At 41.4% G+C, this 21305-nt stretch overlaps 1 protein-coding gene across 4 annotated transcripts in view; it reads left to right on the top strand.

Moving 5' to 3' along the window:
- LOC108289080 (myosin VIIA and Rab interacting protein) overlaps nucleotides 1–21305 on the top strand; it is a 209767-nt gene that overhangs the window by 144012 nt on the left and 44450 nt on the right. For all 4 annotated transcript variants that reach the window (XM_017508338.2, XM_017508339.2, XM_017508336.2 and 1 more), the window contains one exon: nucleotides 10166–10405. In XM_017508338.2, the coding sequence (XP_017363827.1) occupies nucleotides 10166–10405 (240 nt within the window). The remainder of the gene's footprint in view (nucleotides 1–10165; nucleotides 10406–21305) is intronic.

Here is a 21305-nt window from a genome sequence, read left to right as displayed (position 1 = left end):
ACTCAGTGTTGACCAATACATCATAGCAGGTATAGTTCAATTAAGTCAGGCTGATGAGGGGCCAAAATGCACTAACCTCTGCTGTCCAGGCTGCTCCAGGATTAAGTGTGGGGGTATGGAGAGCAATGGAAGGCTCCCTCCCTGTTGGAAATAGATGCTTGGTGCCACAAAGAAAAATTAGCTCTGAGACAAAGGATGTTTCAGCAACACGATTTTTACTTTCTGGACTAGAAGGGTACCCTTGCTAGCCATTGTGCCACAAGAGTACAATGAAAAAAAGAAAACACGCAAGTTTATTCCTTACACATTTGGCGTCGTCCTTGCTGCTGTGTCTGATCTCCATTGGCTGGAGCCAGACCTTACAATTTAAACTAAAACCTGATTGGCTAATAACTGAAAACTTTTCTAAACAGGTAAAAGCAATGGAGAGCTGGGACATGCCTGTGAGCACGTCCAGCACAGATATCTTGGTTAAAGTACAAGGACATAGAATGTACTACGTGCCTGTAAGCATGGCATGTCTAATAGAGACATAGGATAAGGGCTTAACAAAGTTACTAGCACACTTATTCTTTAATAAGAAAGGAAACTTTAAAAAGGAACTTTCTATTTCCACACTCCCCATGGCTCCCCTCCCTGTTTTGTGAGTCTTGTGGAGCTCTGTGGAGGGGATGCTTTCTGACAAGTGCTTGTGAGACGTGCGTGTTGGCAGTAAGCTGAGTTGGAGGTAGTAGTGACACTCCCCTGTGAACAATGGGGCTCCCGGAAGGTTTGCCTGCCTCTGAAGTGTGCCAGGAGAAAATCTCCAGGCAAGACCTTAAAATCTACTCAGAACTGTATTGGAATTGTTTCCAGTACACAGACCAAGGGGTAATCATTCCCCTCTGCCTTTCAATTCTCCACCCTGATTTTCAGATCTTTTTAGGCACAGAGCCTTCCCTTAAATGAAATCTAAAGAGAAGACGGAATGAATGCACTTTCACTTGTACCAAAGGTTGTATCTCCCACAAAAAAATAAAAATACTTCTATTTTTATTTGTAAAAATAAAAAATAAAAAATCCTTTTATTTTACAAATAATCATCTGGCTGAAAGTAGAGCTGCTCTAACTGAGGCGCAGTTGTTCCCACATTCCTCCTGCTTACCCCCATGTTCGCAGCAGTCCAGCGCGCACAAACAGTAGCGTGGAAGGACTTTAGACCAAATACCCTCAGAAGAAAAATCTTCATCACGTGTCTGTCACCTGATTTCCCGGGAGCATGACAATTGTTAGGAGTGCCTTCCAAGATACACTGCTTGCATAGAACATGTCTAGAAAATGAGACAGTTGCTAAAAGACAGTGCTTTATATATATATATATATATATATACACACACACACACACACACATATATATATATATATATATTTTTTTTTTTTTTTTTTTTTTTTTTGTCATAGGCCCTTTTGAGGACCTAATGAGTACTCCAGGTCAGGGTGTCCAGCCTCTTGGCTTCCCTGGGCCACACTGGAAGAAGAATTGTCTTGGACCACACATAATATACTAATGCTAATGATAGCTGATGAGCTACAAAAAAAAAAATCTGTAATGTTTTAAGATAGTTTATGAATTTGTGTTGGGCTCAATTCAGAGTTGTCCTGGGCTACAGATTGAACAAGTTTGCTCTAGGTCTTCTCTCTAGGGAGGAAAAAAATGTGCATAAATGCAGTAAAATCTTATGTTCAATCTTGGGGAGTATTGGGAGCTTGTCTGGAGCCTCTCTCTATAGGATTTTTACATAGGAGTCTGTTGGATATTAAGGCTTATCCACTGAAAATGATCACTTTAGTGTAGCAATAAATTATTCAGGGCCTTCTTTTAGGTAGATATTAAATAGCACATCTAACTATCAGTATCAACTAAGGCTTTTACTTGTATGTAGCAATAAAACCATGTCAACTCCATGAAAGAAAGTGTTGAGTTCTGTATTCTATATGGCAGGGACCCAAGCCCAGCCCATTCAAATGGATGGCAAGTCTTTCAGGGCCAAGCAGAGAAAGGGGTCTAGAGCACACTCAGTCCCTTCACCCCAGCCCCCGCCCTGCATGTCATCACGTGATTGCCAGGAAACCCTCCTGCTGACCCTGACTCTCACACTGCATATGGCCCAGGCTCTGAATCACCACCAAGATCCATGGATCACAGAACTTAGTCTGTGCCTATCACAATCCTGAGTCAAAGATAAACGAATGTGAAGCCCACTGTTAGTGCTGCTTTATTCCTAACGAATTTCTCCACAAAGTGACAGAACAGTTGTGGCCAGTATGAAAATAATTGTCTTAATTATGCCAAGTGTTCCATTATTGGAACATTAAGCATGTGGGAGTTATTTATCCTGCTGCTCAAGGTCATCACCAAGGTCTGATTGTAAAAATTCAAAAAATTACAACCTCTGGCATAAATGGGTTAAATTCACCTGCTTTTCAGGTGAATGTTACATGAGGAATGGGCAATTTTAACCCATTTATGGGTAGCAATTTTCCAGATATTTTATATGGACTTGCCATAATTCTGGGGAATAAGTGGTTGCCCCTTCAACAAACAGTATAGTCTAATTCCATCAGATAGGAGATTAGCAATGAGAAAACACACAGAGGAGGGGCAGATACTAACAGTCAGGGGGGTTTGGTTTCTAAAGTGGGAGATGTACCCCAGATTAAATTCAGACATTGTTTTTTAAATCAATGTAATAATATGAAGGATTCAGAAATCATGGAATCTGTACATCAAGGCAACTGATCTGTAATAATAAAAGCTAAAAAATAAGCCTTCCAGATGACATCCTGGTGCTAAGATTCCATAACAACTTTCACCAAATTAATCACCAGGTAGTTAGTCCCCATACCTTCCATGCAATTCCACCAACCAGGCAGGTCCTTCCACTTGATGGGTTCTTCGTGATAGAACCTTATCTCTACTTGAGAGACTGTCTTTGAGGCAATAGGAAATGTATATAATATTAATTTCTATAAAATCCCAGATGGCATCCTTCCATTTCCACTGTGTGAAGCTGACCAAGGGTTTGGTATATATTTGTGTATGTGTCTGGCTGCTCTTATCACATCAGTTATAAGGAAAGCAAATGCGTTATTCACAGTATGTGAATAAAACTAGTTTTAGGTGAACAGCAATGCACTAGAAGAGGGAAAACTTCTACCCTAGGCACCAGGGACAGAAACACTTCAAGTCCTCTGGGAGAGACAGATCAGCAGCAGAGTCCAGCAGCCTCAGGGCTCATTCGCTCTCTCCAGCCTCTGGACAGCTGTGCCACAGGATTGGCAAGGAAAGCTGTGTACATTTGTCACACTGAGTTCCCTTGAGTCATTTAACCTGTAAGCTGGAGATTTTCTCTGAAGTCCACTAAAATAAAATCTAAAAGCAAGCCATAGAAACTTTGTTTTTTAGGTCAGGTTCAGTGTCTTTCATCAACAGAAATGAGGAGAGCCACCAGGACACAAGGATATATTCAACAAAGGTTAACATGTGACTGTAGAAAGTTATCCTTTATCTGGACTCTTTTTTAAAAGGTGGTGAAAGCCCAGAGCCTCGCCTGCCCTTTGCCTCCTGAAACAACCTAGCAGGTGAAAGACAGCCTCTATGAAAAACTTTTTCCCAGACTGGGGTTGCTTTTTATGGGGAAGATGATGAAGCTAAATAGGAGGAAAAAAAAATTTAATTACAGTAGGCTGGATTTCAGTGTGCACAGATCACTGGGGTTACTGAGGTAAAGACAGTCTTCTAAGGTAATCTCGGGGTAGTCATCTCCAGGAAGAATTCTAGAAAAATTATCTTCTCCTTTAAGCATTCCCTTTTGTGAAACAAGAGGTTAAACATCTTGCCTCTTGGGTGTTCTCCCTGCTTCATGGTTCTGCTGTTTTCCTTTTAAAGAGCACATTTTAATTTGGGGCATCCAGCCTTGTCTTGGCATAAGAGAAGAGCTTGGCCTTCAGGGTCAGGTCACCTTCAGCTCAGCCACCCATTTGTGTGACCCTGGAGAGCACACTCAGCCTTTGTCCTCATCAACACAGCGGGAACTGCTGGGATGCTTGACTGCCACCCCTGGTGCACAGAGTCCCGCACAGCATGCACCCACACAGCGTGCTCAGCAGTAAGAAATGTCCCATACCTCCTTCCCCCACGCTCACATTCCCATCCCCTCCATTTATTTCTATCCCTGTTTCTCAAGCTGAAGAATTCAATAAATTCCTCAAGAATTTTTAGAAGACCTCCAGTTGGAGAAAGTATACATTAAACTTTAAATACTGTCAATTTAAGAAAAATGTTAGCACCACCCTGAATATAAATACAGATACAAGAATGGAGATCTTACACATGTGGCAGCACCCAGCTGTGGGGCCAAGGCCCAGGTCATCCAGGACATGCCTCTTTTTTAGGTGATCAATGAAATGAAAACCAAAATTTAAGGTGAACTTGCAGACCACTGAAAACATATTAGAAATCTCTTGTTTAAGAAACTATACTGGCTTATCTTAAAAGTATCCCATTGTTAGGTATTTAAAGATATGCATTTCTGTTTAGCCAGGGTCTCCAAGTTCCACATACTAGATTTTTTCTTTTTTTTTTTTTTTTTTTTTTTCTTGAGACTGAGCCTCACTCTTGTCGCCTAGGCTGGAGTGCAGTGACATGTTCTCAGCTCACTGCAACCTCCATCTCCTGGGTTCAAGCGAGCACATCTGGCTAATTTTTGTATTTTTAGTAGAGACAAGGTTTCGCCATGTTGGTCAGGCTGGCCTCAAACTCCTGACCTCAAATGATTCACCCGTGTCAGCCTCCCAAAGTTCAGGGATTAGAGGCAAGAGCCACCACGCCTGGCCACACACTACATTTAAGTTTGCAAGGAAGAGGCAACTTTTTGTTCTTCAGTAACTGCATTAAACCTCCCCATTAACCTCCCCATTTTCACTAGCTAGGAATGTAAATCAACCAGTTCAAAGAACACTTGGCCTCTTGTGATTTAAATGATTTCCCTTTTTCTTTCCACTTATACCTGCCTTTCTTAGGTAAATAATTGGTGCTCCAATCCATCCACTTTTTCTCCCTTCACTGTCTTGGAGAGCCTATTGGGGAACTTCCAGGGTCCTTGTGGCTGCAGGGGCATCTTAGAGCTGGACAGTGTCCTCTGGGTCCTTGCAGGACTCTGCAGTGATGGGGACCCTGTTCATCAGGTCATTCCCCTGCCTCACTGGCATCTGCTGCTGATGTCTAAGACCTGGGAACCTTGGTCTGTTCCCTGTTTGCTCCATCAGAAGCCAGGACCCCTTCCACAGGCCCCAGCTTGGCTCTCACACATGTCAGCTCCCTGGCCCTGGCTGTCCAACCCAAGGACAGCTACTTTATTGCAGTGTCACAGTAATCTTCTATGACCTATGACCCTGCTTCTGGATGCCCTCCATGCCACACAGGAGCCGGGAGGGAGCCTGGAACCCCCTTCGGCCTCCCTCAGAAGCCCCTCATCAGGGGTGATTGCCCTCTGATTCTGCTGCCCCATATCATCATGAGACAGGGGGGTCAGAGATCATAGGCATCCCATGAGGCTGCTTCTCTCAGAATTTCAGTAGAAGGAGACATGAAATTTGGCTTTTGAACAGATTCATCTCTAGAAATCCTCTCTCTATGTTCACAAAATCTGTATTTTGAGCCTTTTGTTACCCCAAAGAGCTAATAGAGTAAACTGATCAATTATCTTTTGGTTCAGGATCTACATTCACCTTCCTTGGGGTAAAATGCTTATGGTTTAGCCTAAGAAATGAAGACACAAGGGAATGCAGTTTTAATGGGAAATGAAAAGCATTGCATTCTTATTTTCAAAATAATGTCCCATTACATATACAAATACCGATGTATAAGGTGGGGAGTTTTGAGACACCACACCAGTGGGCAAGCAACTCTGATTTTCATATTACTTAAAATGTTTTGTGACCAGAGATAGACATTGCTCATAGTTGCCCAGCTTGCCCATAAGGAATTTCATTCTTTTTTTCCCTGGCCGCTGCAAAAGCTTCTCAGGATTCTCCACTGAGATCATAATCTCAGTGATCTGCTTAAGTCCCTCCCTGTCCAACACAGTGAGTATGTTTGGTGTTTGGCTGAAGTTGTGAAAATCAGAATCTCTTTGAAGAAGAGGAGCATTTTTTGGCTGCAGACTCAGCAGCACCCTTATCTTCTTAAATTCTGGTTTTAAAAACTGAATTTAAAAACCAACCTCCTTACTGCTCTTTTCATCAGTATTTCTTAGCCTTTTGGGGGCACAGACCCCTGTGAAAATCTGACAAAAACTAGTAATGGTCACCCTAGAAAAGTGTCCATGCATACCAAAGTTTGTGAACAATATCAGGGGTCCTCAGAGGCCCATCCATGCACTCCATGTCAGCCAAGATCCCAACTTGGCATTTATTGTCTCAGCTATCATTGCTACTCCCATAAAACTTAGATTTGTCTTGATAATCTTCAGGATTCCATTTTTTAAGATTTGCTCAGCTATCATCTATCTAATTCCCCTTCCTGACAGTATCCACCTCAACCAACCAGATGAGGGCTCTTCCTCTGAGTCTCGTCAAACCCTTACATGTGTGTATGCTGTTCTCCAGTGTGTTACAATTGTCTGGTTCAATGTTCCTCTCTCCACCACACCGTCAACTCCAGTAGGGCAGGAACTCTCACCTTTGAGCTCCAGTAACGCACAGTGATCAGCACATAGTAGGTGCTCAACAGGTGTTTGCTGGATGTGGACTGAATCACAATAATTCTTCATAATTTCTCATGTGATAAATAGACATGAAACGTGGATAGACCATGTTAAGCAGGCTTCATCTTTTGGATTAACTATTTAGCCTTGTAAATTAGTCTTTCATGATCTGTATATTCAAGCAATAATTAGGCCAAAGCTAAATATTAATAAAAGTGAACTGAAGTTAAGATGAACTGACAGTTCCATGTATTAAAAATCTGTTGAGTAGAGCGATAAGAGAGGGTCACCAGGGCTAAATTTGTAACCAGTTGCTGACTTCATGGCTAATTCAGTGTGTACCACATCAGTAGCAGAAAATCTATTTGATAGGTAAAACCCTATTCCTTAGACTGGTGTTTAATTCTCTGCAGGCTGACCCAGATATGGTCTCTCCATACTACCCCGCTCCCCACTCACCACTTCTGAGCCTTGTCCCTCTAATTATGCAAGCGGCTTCATGCTCCCTGGTTCTGTTGGTCCTGCTGCTTCTACCTCAAGAATGCCTGTCCCAGCCGGGTGCAATGGCTCACACCTGTAATCCCAGCACTTTGGGAGGCCCAGGAGGGTGGATCATGAGGGCAGGAGTACAAGGACCACAGCCTGGTCAAGATGGTGAAACCCCCGTCTCTACTAAAAGGACAAAAAATTAGCCAGGTGTGGTGATGGGCGCCTGTAATCCCAGCTACTTGGTAGGCTGAGTCAGAGAATCGCTTGAACCCGGGAGGTAGAGGTTGCAGTGAGCCAAGATCATGCCACTGCACTCCAGTCTGGGCAACAAAGCAAGACTTCATCCCCCCTAAAAAAAAAGGACTGTCCCCTGACAATATATTAAAATGTTCCTCATCTTTGAGAACCTGCTCAGAGGCCGTTCTTCCTGTGAACCATCCCCATATACCAGGCAAAGGAATTTCCCCTTCCTAAGCATGCTAGGAGCACAGGTTACTTCACGTAAGTCCCTCATCATTGATTCTCACTTGGGACCAGAAAAGAAATAGTCACTTCCAGTAGACATTTTTCTCTTAATTATTTAGTGTTTTTTATTTCTGTGTCATCTTCTAATCACCTTTGGATAGACATCTGCCCTTAGAATTTATCCAGTTACAGACTGTCTCAAGTAAAATTAATACACAAACAAAAGATGAAAGAACCTGTCACACACCTTTTTAAAAAACAAGATATTCAGATTCTTGTTGCAAAATGTTGCATGATGAAGTCCTTACTGTTGAATGAGTGACTGGATGAAAAGCCCATACTTCTTTTTCATCCTTATTAATATTGCCAATAATATTTACTCATCAATTCTTGAGCTTGAGAAAATTCACCTAGGACATGGTCATCTGAAGGTCCTCGGTCTGAGATTTCAATAACATAATCAATTTCACCATCATTATTATTATACAGAGAGCTGCTGTCCTCTTTGGATTCATCTTCTTAGTCATCTAATAACTGTGAAATGTTGTTCTCTGTCAGTTTTGGAATTTTCAGTTGTATGCAGTGAAAGCTAAAAGCAGATTCAAAATAGTGATGGTTTATGTTTCTATTGAATCATCCTTCTAGTCAATTACAATATTCCATTTATTATTTAGTCTTTTTTTAGCATAATTGGGAATAGTTGGTGAGTAACAATGAAAAATAATTCCCTTGATGATGAAATAGCAAAATAACAAAATGTTTCAAAAGATGGGAAAAATAAGATCACAAAGATCCCATTATGTATCTTAGATTTATAAAAAGGTCCAGTGAACCCATATGGCAATTGCAAAATATAATGAGTTATATTTTATTTTAAAAATAAATAAATTTTCTTCTTGTTCTTCAGAAGCCCTCTAAGAGAATAAAAGTTATAAAATATCAAACCCTATAAATAGATGGAAGAACTCCGAGAAGAAACTTAAAAAGTAAAATTGGGTTCAGTGACCCTGATCGTATGCCATATTATGTACATATGAACACTTCAGTACACATCTGTCTAACTGAAGGCAAGAATAGAGTAACAGTCACACTCTGTATGTCTTCCTGGAGTTTCCCAGGCCTGGTAAGGGCTTTACTCACAGAAGGACTTTAGGAGATACTCAGCAAGTGGAGAGTTGGAGCAGAAGATATAACTGTTAAGGGAATGTCAGACAATATTCCTTACATATGTATGTGCAAGGTCCTTGCACCATCTCAAAATCTTGGCCCTTTGCTTAGAATGTTGTTCTTCCCTCTCCTCTTTTTAGCTGGGTGACTGTTAACTTTGAATCTCAACTCAGAGTCCTTTCTGCAGGGAACCCTTCCCTAATCCTCAACCCTTCCCATCAAGTGCTTATTTATGGGCTGTAAAAATCCCTTCCCTTCCCCACATCCCAGCCACACACATCATCTCTGCACTGAACCACCATGAAAAGTTAGTACTCATTAGCCAACCTCTCCTCCTCTCCATTTCCACCCTATTGGTTACTGGTTACAAAAATACAGTTAGATAGAAGGAATGGGTTCTGGTGTTAGATAGCACAGGAGGAGGACTGTAGTTAACAAGAATCTATTGTATATTTGGGCCAGGCATCATGTCATGTGTCTGTAGTCCCAGCTACTTGGAAAGCCAAGGCAAGGAGAACTGCTTCAGCCCAGGAGCTCTGGGCTGTGGTGCGCTGTGCTGGTTGGTTGTCCATACTAAGTTTTGCATCAATATGGTGACCTCCTGGGAGCCAGATTGCCTGAGGAGGGGTGAACCAGCCCAAATTGGAAACAAAGCAGATCCAAGCCCCCATGCTCATCAGTGATGGGATTACGTCTGTGACTAGTACTGCACTCCAGCTTGGGCAATACAGTGAGACCCTATCTCTAAAAATAATAATTTATTGTGTATCTGAAATGTTTTCAACACAAAGAAATGATAAATGTTTGAGGTGATAGATATCTTAATTATCCTGATTTGATCATTATACAATGTAGGCATGTATCAGACATCACATGTACCCCATAAATATGTACAATTATCAGGTATCAATCTTTAAAAATGAATATGGGAAGTCTGAGTGTGTCTCCTTCATTATAGGGCTGGCCCAACAATGGCTGGTCGGGTTCTCCCAGCATCCTCTGTACCGGCACAGGGCTGCCCATGGTGGGAGCTCAAAGAGTAGTCCCTGAATGAAAAAAAAAAAAAATGAATTCAAACTCTTTTCTGAGTAAAGAAGCTTGCCTTCTCAAATTCATGCATTTGAGAAAGTAAAGGTAAAAAGTAAGAGTCCATCTGAAGAGAAAGCAGACCAGGTAAGAAAGCTGTTACTTGCCTGGACTGCATGTTCCTGTGCTCCTTTATTCAGGGGTTACTGGGAACAAGAAGTAACATGACTGCGGCAGAGGGCTCCTCGTCTCATGATTCTGCTTTCATTTAGGTGTCGGGTGATTTATCAGAGACAGACATCAGCAATGAGGCTCAGGACCCTCGGACTCCCACAGACAGCACAGAGGAGAAACGGAGAAATAGGCTGTACGAGTTAGCAATGAAAATGAGTGAAAAGGAGACTTCTTCAGGGGAAGACCAGGAGTCTGAGCCCAAGACAGAATCTGAGAACCAGAAGGAAAGTCTGTCCTCTGAAGACAACAGCCAGAGCGTCCAGGAAGAGCTGAAGAAGGTAAGGGCTGTGAAGCCACCTGCAGACAGCTCAAGCTTCTGCAGCGGGGTATTGGAGAAAGATTCTATAGTGGTGCAGAGATGTGCTGGGTCCCCAAAGAGCTGTCTAAAATGCCATCCCTGTGCACTGAGGAGAGCCTAAGAGAACCCTTCTTAATTTGCACTGGATAGTACAATCAGGAAAACAGCACCATGGAAGTTTCCCAAGAACTCTTGGCTTCTACTGTCTTTCATCAAGACAATCCCTTGGCTTTGAGTCTATGATTGAGTACCCCTTATCCCTCTCACGGGTAAAAAACAGTGTTATTTCCTGCTCTACCCTCTTTCTGAAGAATTTTGCCCATGGATTGAGGTCATCTAGCCAGCCCCTCTTTTAATCAATGATGAAGCTCTGTTCCACGCCATCGAGCCTTTGTGATCAAAGTGGCCTTCTGGATTGTTTCTCTCTGCAGTTTTCAGATTTTGGTTTGTTTGTGGTTTGTTTGTTTTAGCCTCGGAATCCTTTTCCAAACAATCTTTACATGGAATCCCAGTGTTTCACGCAGATAAAAGTATTGCTGTCTTAGGGTCCCCAAAGCCCTAACCACTGATTTTTCAGACCCACACTGCTCTTCCCCTTTTCCTACCCCCAGGAGGCCCCTGAGTTCCAAAGGACACAGTTTGAAAACCACAAAAGATAAACCCAACCTCTGGCAAAAAAGAATCCCACACTCCCTCCCCATAGTCAGTGCTCTGCTCACTGTCCCCCAGCACTGGGGTTCCCTTTACAGCTTCTCAAAGCACATTTATGCTAGACTCCCAACTTTAGAGTCAGGATATCCCTGCCCGCCTCCAGTGGAAGGGAACACACTAATGTTCATTAAGTGTCTCTGTGCGTGTGCCTGTACACATGTTCATTAGGGCCTTAAATAACCCTTTGAAATAGAAGCAGCCTATTTTTCAGAAGAGGAAACAGACTGGGTCATTGAAGTCCTTACCCAAAGCCCACCACTAGTAAGCTTCAGAGGTGAGGCTGCATCACAAACCTGCTTGGCCTTAAATCACAGGCCCCTTCCTTTACAATGAGCCAAAGATTCTATTTTATTTTCAGAGTGATGATTCTGTTAACAAAATCCTCCCCGGGTGTTTTCTGTGCCTGAGCATGTACTGTGTAAACTAACAAGTTGCTAGTATCGCACATGCATGGGTGGAGGATCTGCCTTCACCTGCTCAGCAGCCGAGTTGGGGTCCTGCAGAGGAGTAAGTGGGGACCATCACCCATGGCTGAGCCCCTGAACCCCCTGACACCTCAGACTCTTGTTTTTCACTTTTCTCATCCCACCCTCCATAACTGTCAGGTCCTTACCCATAAATCTTTCCTTGGCTTGTCTGTAAGCTGGAAAGTGGAGCTTGGTCTCCACAAGGAGCCCCTCACTGGGATATGGACTCCAACCTATTGCAAATGGTAAAGGGCTCTGATCCTCTCTGTTACTTGAACTGATGCCGCATTATATTCAGATTTGTATGCTGGACCTTAGAGCCAGATGGTAACTAGAGAATATCACATTCTTCCTTACAATGGCTCTATCTCCTACTGGCTTTGCTGCCCCAAAGCTCTAAAAACTCTCACTGTACCAGTGGCATGTCAGGCTGTGAGTCATGCACCCTCACTCTTCATCAGTCTGCAAGGAGAAACCTGGAGGCACAGCCACCAATCTCCGCCATTCTCCCCTGGGCAGAATGTGAGCAGAGAAAGGAGGAGCTAACGGGGGGACATCCTGGGGACTTGGACAAGTGCCCCCATCCTGCACCTGCCCTCATCAGACAGGAATAAAGAGGGCTGACTTTATTCAGATTCCCAAATGTGTCAGCTTCTCAAAGTTCAAGTCTTGCCTTCATAGTCTACCATGAATCAATGAATTAAATATTCAAATATACACCATCCTTCTGCATGTAAAAGTCCACATAGCCAAATATGTATATATTTATTTCCCTATCAGGCAGGTACTACTGTAGTTAAGGAAAAACAGATATGTAGGGTTAAATATTGAATATTATTTAAAAACAGAAAAGTGTTGAGATAAGTTTTAGGATTAGACTGAGTTTAAAGCATAACCAGCCAGGGGAAGTGGCTCATGCCCATCATCCCAATAGTTTGGGAGGCCAAGGCAGGTAGATTGCTTGAGCCCAGGAGTTTCAGACCAGCCTGGGCAACATGGCAAAAACCCATCTTTACTAAAAATACAAAAAATTATCCAGGCTTGGTGATATGCACCTGTAGTCTCAGCTACTTAGGAGGCTGAAGTGGGAGGATCACTTGAGCCTGGGGGGTTGAGGCTCATCACTGCACCCCCGCCTGGGTGACGGAGTGAGACCCTGTCTCAAGTAAGTAAGTAAATAAATAAATAAACATGTTAGCCAGGCATGGTGCCTCAGGTCTGTGTTCCCAGCTACTTGAGAGGCTGAGGTGAGACGATGACTTGAACCCAGGAGGTTGAGGCTGCAATGAGCCATTTTTGCACCACAGCACTCCAGCATGGGCAACAACAGAGCGAAACCCTGTCTCAGAAGAGAAAAAAGGAAGAAGAGAAAGAAACACAACTGGGCAGTTTGCAAACTCTGTGGCCCTGGTTAACAGCTTAACTCACTGCTACTACTTAGAACATGAGGGTTCATTTCTGCCTGCTTACTCTACCTCACCTCCTAACTGGCCTCCTGACCCACCAGGCCTGTCTCGGCCCTTCCAGCTCTTTCTCCACTCAGTGGCCAGGCCCCTGTGGTTCCTGCACTTGCTCACAGCCTGTCGACAGGCCCAAGTCTGTCTTGTTTTTCAGTTGATCCCTAGGACCCCGTCCAGGTTTTCACTGTTGATTGAATAAACACATCTTGGCCTGGTTTGTAAAATGGGGATAATCATATGCCCTAAGAGGGCTGTAAAGGAATGAATTATGTAGTGTAGGGTTTAGCACATAGAAGGAGCCCAGCAAATCTTAATTATTTAAGATTTTAAGGAAATTATTTAAGATTTAAGTTTAAGGAAAATAAACTTCACTGTCATGAAATACCATCCATCTGCTGGTACTGAAGGAACAGCTTAGTGCTGATTCCCAGTCAACACCTGCAGTGTCAAGCTGTGGGTCTGTAACTGCATTTGGTGCTCCTTGATTCTATGCAGAGTGTAAGTGTAGAAATCACCACATCAGGCCCCTAGGTTACCATCTTCAAGATCAGAGTTAATTGTGATGTCCCCATGACCCCCAACACCACTAGTTTGAACAACACACACACACACACACACACACACACACACACACACACACACCCTGTTTGGGGATTAGATGTAGAGTAATATGACTATTCCAGAAGCTGGCACTGCCCCACCCTGGTTTCTTAACCATGGTAGTGCACACTGGCCCAAAGACCAACTACCCAAGGGCCTTCTCTTAGTAGCAGGAGTACCTCTTCCTGTGCAGAAGACTAGCTTGAAGTGCCACAGAAATACCACTCTCAGGAGTGGCGCTAACCAGTGACTGATGAGAAGGGTGTAAATATCCCAGCTCCCTTGCTTTGGTTGGGATGGTGACTCTGAGGCTTGAGCCATGCACTGACTCCATCAGCATATGCAGCTCAAGGCACCCATAGTGATAAACTACTTGATAAACTACACGATAAGGCAGTCTTCACTATTGACTCTCTTCCCTTTCCTGTCTCACTTCCCCACTCCTCTGCCACTGTTTTTTGGGATAGCCTCCCACATAAGCCATGTGCACCCCAATTTTTATCTCAGGGTCATCGTCTGGGGGAGCCGGACAAACAGAAGAAAATGTGGCATCCCCAAATCACAGATACTCACTTTGGTGTTGTGAATAAGCAGTGAGGAAGTCTAACCACCAAACTGGCTGCTGATAGGCCTTATCTCACCAAGAGGAGGCTTGCCTCATACAGACAGGGACCTCAGCCAAGACCTCCACCACTGTCCCTACTGTTTGGGAGCCAAGGCAGAGGAATGTGCGTATGCCCATGGACACAGTGACATCAATGGCAGATCAGTGTCCTCAGTATAACAGGAGCTACAGAATCCTGTCCAGGAGCAGCAGACTCATTTTAAAAACATAGTTTTTCCTGATGGGATTCAAACCTTTGCTGTAGGCAAACATATCCCTACAGTTGGATTGAATGTCTTCCTTTGGCTAGATGCTGGGGCCCGGATGGGCACTGCCACCTGAATTTAACCAGCTGAAGAATGAGCTTGGGGCCAGATCAAAACTTCTTAGAAACTGGATTCCCAAAGGGTTGTTTCTTCTCTAAGTAATAACTTAGTTCCCCCAGACCTCAGTGGTCAGCCTTCCAAACCATGTGGTCCTCAAAGCCTGGGAATGAGCACTTGTTTCTCCCCATCCACTGAGCAGCCACACCAATGGCACTAGCCATGCCAGTGGTTCTGGAAGAGTCCTGGCTGACGTGGTTCCTTTTTTAGCCTCCAGAGACGCAGCTGATGCCCTCCTAAAGACGGATGCAAAGGAGGACTAAGGACTCCTGGCCTGAATTTGGAGACTACATTTGGGGCCAAGTCTACCCTAAAACCCCTAATTTTTCCAGGCCTGGAGCAGCAGTCCCCATGGTCCCTTCTGGCTCCAAAATTCCGAAGTTCTAGATATGCAGTAGAATAATAGGTTTTTGCTTTTTTTTTAATTGCATTTTAGGTTTTGGGGTACATGTGAAGAACATGCAAGATTCTTGCATAGGTACACACATGGCAGTGTGATTTGCTGCCTTCCTCCCCATCACCTATATCTGGCATTTCTCCCCAAGCTATCTCTCCCCAACTCCCCACTCCCTGCTGTCCCTCCCCTAGCTCTCCCCAACAGACCCCAGTGTGTGATGCTCCCCTCCCTGTGTCCATGTGTTCTCATTGTTCAACACTCACCTATGAGTGAGAACATGCGGTGTTTGATTTTCTGTTCTTGTGTCAACTTGCTGAGAATGATGGTTTCCAGGTCCATCCAAGTCCCTACAGAGGACACAAACTCATCGCTTTTTATGGCTGCATAATATTCCATGGCGTATATGTGCCACATTTTCCCTGTCCAGTCCATCATCAGTGGGCCTTTGGGTTGGTTCCAGGTCTTTGCTATTGTAAACAGGGCCACAATGAACATTCGTGTGCATGTGTCCTTACAGTAGAACAATTTATAATCTTTTGGATATATACCCAGTAATGGGATTGCTGGATCAAATGGAATTTCTATGTCTAGGACCTTGAGGAATCGCCACACTGTCTTCCACAATGGTTGAGCTAATTTACACTCCCACCAACAGTGTAAAAGTGTTCCTATTTCTCCACATCCACTCCAGCATCTGTTTTCTCCAGATTTTTTAATGATTGCCATTCTAACTGGCGTGAGATGGTATCTCAATGTTGTTTTGACTTGCATTTCTCTGATGACCAGTGATGATGAGCATTTTTTCATATGTTTGTTGGCCTCATAATGTCTTCTTTTGTAAAGTATCTGTTCATATCCTTTGCCCACTTTTGAATGGGCTTGTTTTTTTCTTTTAAATCTGTTTTAGTTCTTTGTAAATTCTGGATATTAGCCCTTTGTCAGATGGGTAGATTGCAAAATTTTTTCCCATTCTGTTGGTTGCCAATTCACTCTAATGACTGTTTCTTTTGCTGTGCAGAAGCTGTGGAGTTTGATTAGGTCCCATTTGTCTATTTTGGCTTTTGTTACCAATGTTTTCGGTGTTTTGGTCATGAAGTCCTTGCCTATGCCTATGTCCTGAATGGCTTTGCCTAGATTTTCTTCTAGGGTTTTTATGGTGTTAGGTCTTATGTTTAAGCCTTTAATCCATCTGGAGTTAATTTTAGTGTAAGGTGTCAGGAAGGGGTCCAGTTTCTGCTTTCTGCACATGGCTAGCCAGTTTTCCCAACGCCATTTATTAAACAGGGAATCCTTTCCCCATTGCTTGCTTTTGTGAGGTTTGTCAAAGATCAGACAGTTGTAGATGTGTGGCGCTGCCTCCGAGGCCTCTGTTCTGTTCCATTGGTCTATATCTCTGTTTTGGTACCAGCACCATGCTGTTTTGATTACTGTAGCCTTGTAGTATAGTTTGAAGTCTGGTAGTGTGATGCCTCCCGCTTTGTACTTTTTGCTTAGAATTGACTTGGCTATGCGGGCTCTCTTTTGGTTCCATATGAAGTTTAAGGTGGTTTTTTCCAGTTCTGCAAAGAAGGTCATTGGTAGCTTGATGGGGATAGCATTGAATCTGTAAATTACTTTGGGCAGTATGGCCATTTTCACGATATTGATTCTTCCTAACCATGAGCATGGAATGTTTCTCCATCTGTTTGTGTCCTCTCTTATTTCATTGAGCAGTGGTTTGTAGTTTTCCTTGAAGAGGCCCTTTACATTCTTTGTTAGTTGTATTCCTGGTTTTTGCTTCTTAACATAAGTATCATTTATAATATTGTATATAAGAAAAGATGTCCTATGTGTCAATCTTTTGGAAAATGAGCATTTATTAAAGGCCTAAATTAGGAAAATCTTGCACTATAGTCAAATTTGTACATATAGTGTCCTTAAAGCATTTTTATTTAGAGTTTTTGTTTTTTAATTATCACAAGTAGCTGAGCCATTGTGCTTTATTTTCACAGGGGAGTCACCAACCAGCAGACATCTTTGCTGGAATTCAAACTGACTCTGTAGTTTCACTTTAAAGAGTGAAACTACATTTATAGTTTCATAGAATAATTTTCATTTTTTTCAATTTTGAAAAGAATTTATATTTATAGTTTCATACAACAATTTTCATCAAAGTACTGAGACTTCTCTAAACTAATATATGTCTTTCTCCCCAAACAAGAGAATAATTTGCACATCTTCTGATGGCTTCCCCCCAAGTACTAAAGTCAAGCCACATGGAAACGCAATCCTGGTCAATAGTGAAAGAAGCAGATTTATTGACTGTTGTCTAAGAAAACACAGAAACATGGGTTTCTCAAGTTTAATGTGCTTGCGAAAAAAATGTTGTTGATGTCATGGTGTTAACATAAAATCAAGTATCGTTGTCCATATATGCCGGACTTTCATAAAATTACTTACCATTTATATGAGGCTACAGCACCCTTCAACTTGGGGAACATTTTATTTTAGAAGAGTGCCTCATCTTCACTTATTGCTAGAGTGAATATAGTATGAGATACTGACTCACAGCTTCCAAACTACACTGATTTCAATCGGCCTTATGCCTCTAGAGGAATTAACACCTCTTTCCCAACTTTCTATTTAACTGCTGCCCTAGGAAAAAAGAGAAGCTTTAGCTGTCCACTTAGAGCTACAGCTCTTATCTATAGTGCTTGAAGAGGCAAGGTTTTATTTCACTCATGCTCATCTGCACCATTCATTCCCACAACTGTGTCCTGGGGAAGGGCTAGCCAGGCCAGGAAGGTAGAGTTCCAGGTTCTCTTGTGGATCTTCAAAAGAAAGAAACAGAATATCTTCCTCTCTAGGCAAAAATGGACTGGGCACTAGAGAAAGATTGCCCAGAACTCCAATGCAGACATACCTTCAAGTCTCTAAAATGCAGGTGTTACCTGGAAGGCCAGGATAAGGATATTACCCCAGCCACAGCAGTAGTGAAATGCTAGGCAGATATGGTTTGAAGAAAGAAAGGCAGAGTTACTCCAGAAGGTTGTAAGTAGAAAGGCCTGGCAAGCAAGGCACTAGTTCTGAACTCTCACCTCACAGATGCCCAAAAGTAAGATACCCTGGGGAGAGGGAAGCAGAAGCAAAGATATTATAAATCTGAAGTTCTGTAGAATAAGCAAGATTGTGCTCTTGGAAAACATCTCTGGGTAGAAAATATAAAAACTAAAGAAGAAAAAACATGTATACCAGCTTCTCCTATAAACAGAAATGCCAAAATCCTAAAGAAAATACTAGCAAACTGAATTCTACAACATTAAGAGATTCACATACCATAACTCATATATTTTATTCCAAGAATGCAAAATAAAGTGAATAGCAGGAAACCCCACTTTTATACTCATTTAGTAAGTACTGTTTTTTAAAAGCACATCATAATCTCAACTGATGGCAAAATGTCTTTTGGAAACATTCAACACAAATTCCACTGGGGGAAAAAACCTCTCAGTGGAACAGAAAGATAATTCTGTAACATGATGAAGAAAATCCATTTCAAAGCACCAGAATCCCTGGATTTTTTTTTCCTGATGAGAGCTCATTTTAAATATCAAAAATAGCCAGGCGCTGTGGCTCACGCCTGTAATCCCAGCTCTTAGGGAGGCAGAGGCGGGAGGATAGCTTGAGCCCAGGAGTTCGAGACCTGCCTGGGCAATATAGCGAGACCCCGTTCTCCAAAAAAAAAAAAAGGAAAAAAACAAGAAGACCAAAAAAAATAATAAATAAATAAATAGATAAATAAATATCAAAAATATCATGAACATCACGTTTTACTACTGTTCCAAAAAAAAAAACACACACACACACGACAAAGAGATGAATTTATAAATGCTTTTACGTAAATGTGTATTTTGTTAATCAAATAGCCTGTATATATGTGTAAAAAATGTGTGTAGCTTTAAGATTTGTTTTAAATTACAGGTGAATATTTGTAGTTATTTAGCAAATATGTATTGTTGCTAAAGAAGTAAATGGGCACAATTGACTCTAGAAGGGTTACAAAACCTGAACAGACCACAGAAGAAATTGGCAAAGTGGTCAAAGAATTATTTCTCAGAAAGAAGCTAGTCTCCAGTATCTTTGACAGTAAAATCCATCAAATGTTCATGGTGCTAATTACCTTTATACTAATACAACTGTTCTTGAGCAATTAGAAAAATGGAAACCATCACAGTTTGTTTTATTGAATTAAAGCCCCTAAATTTCACACACACAAAAAATCACACACCACCAAAAATTTACAAATTAATTCACAATTTGAATAAACATTCAAAAATTCTCAGCATATTAGCAAATTGTTTCTAACTATGTATTAAAATAATAATTTATAATGGCCAGACAGGGTGTAGTCTAGGAATGTAATAATGTTAATTTTAGGACTCAACATTTTTGTTATATTTACAGTAAAGGGAGAAAAACATGATTATTTTAATAAATTATTAGCTTGATGTTTGACATAGTAGGAAATTCATAAATACTCATAAATGTTGAATGAAGAATAAATTCCAAAATAACAGCTGATAAAGTTGAGCAACCATTTCTGATAAAGTAGGAAGATAAAAACTCAACAGCAGTGACTGGTAGCCTTTTGGGGGTTACAGACCTTTTAATGAATTTGATGAACATTGTGAATTCCCACTCCATAAAGCATAAAAAAGTGAAATTGATTTTGATCAAATTGGAAAGTCACAGATTGCATGAAGCCCATCCATAAAACCCAAGTCTAAAAATTACTATTAATGACAGAAAGAAAACAAAGATGTCTTCTACTTTTATTACTCAACATTGGTCCAGCATTCTCTCCAGTGCAATAAGAAATAAAAGTTAGCAACATTAGATAGCAGAAAACAAAGCAATGATGATGACTTTAGATTTCTGAGTTACAATAATAAAATCAGCTGAAAAGATTATTAGAAATAAGTTTGGCAGGGTGAGCTATCACAAAAGAGTAATAAATAAGCAAAAATTTCATATATATAGCAATAACCTCTCAGAAAATATAAAGAAAAAATTGTATTTGCAATAGCAGCAGAGGTACACACAGCACTGAACATACACTTGGCATACAACCCAACAATTTGCTCCTAAGTATTACCAAAGAGAAATAAAGACCTATGTCTACACACAGAGACAAACACACAAAACATTCATGATCACCAAAAACTGGAAACAACGCAGCTGTCCACAGCTCACCAGCTGGTGAACAAATATAAGTGCACCAATGTCAGTGAATCTTAAGAGCATTATGCTGAGGGAAAAAAGACTCAAAACGTTACATATTTCCCATTTATATGACATTCTGGAGAAGGTAAAACTATAGGGACAAAACTCATATCAGCGGTTGCAAGAGAATGGGGTGAGGGGAAGGTTGACATAAAGAGACATATGGGAATTTTTTGGTCTGATGGAAATATTCTATATCTTGATTAGGTGGTAGCTACACAACTGCATGCTTTTGTCAAAATTCATAGAACTATATGCCTTTAAAGGCTGAATTTTACTGTATGTAATACACATACATAAACATGTACACATTTACATATATATGCATAGTGTCCTTGAATAACTTAACTAGAGATGTATGAAACTCATCTGAATAAAATTAACCAGCTTTGCTAGGAGACATAAAGACTGAATAAGTGTGGAAACATACTCCGTATATAGATGGGAAAACTTTACCATTTTATAGAAGTCAGTGTTCCCCAATTCCAGATTCCAGTCAACTTAATGAGATTTTTTGCAAACTTGATGAAGTTATTCTAAAGTTCATCTGGAAAAGTAAGTGCATAAAATAGATAGAGCCAAGAAAATTCCAACTGTAATTGTAGCAGTGGTGCTAACACTAGAATAAGCAAACAGATTAATGAAACACAATGGAAAATACAAAAATATAATATGACATGACAATGGTACATGTAATATCAAAGAAAGATTCTTTAAGGAATATTATATCAACAAATTATGTAGCACAAGCTGGTTAATCATTTAAGAAAAAACTAAATTAGATTCATACATCACACTACATAAGAGAACAAATTCTCAATGGGCAGGAGTTTAAAAGGTTAAGTAAAAGAAGCTATACAATTACTAGAGTAAATTATAGATGAATATTTTGTAATATTAGGACAACAAAGGCCAGAAACCTTAAAAGCCTGAAACATAGGCCTGATGCGGGGGCTCATGCCTATAATCCCAGCATTTTGGGAGGCAGAGGCAGAT

This window comes from Cebus imitator, unplaced genomic scaffold, assembly GCF_001604975.1.
Source record: "Cebus imitator isolate Cc_AM_T3 unplaced genomic scaffold, Cebus_imitator-1.0 Scaffold391, whole genome shotgun sequence".
Lineage (NCBI taxonomy): Eukaryota > Metazoa > Chordata > Mammalia > Primates > Cebidae > Cebus > Cebus imitator.
This window is presented reverse-complemented; position numbering and strand designations above follow the sequence as displayed.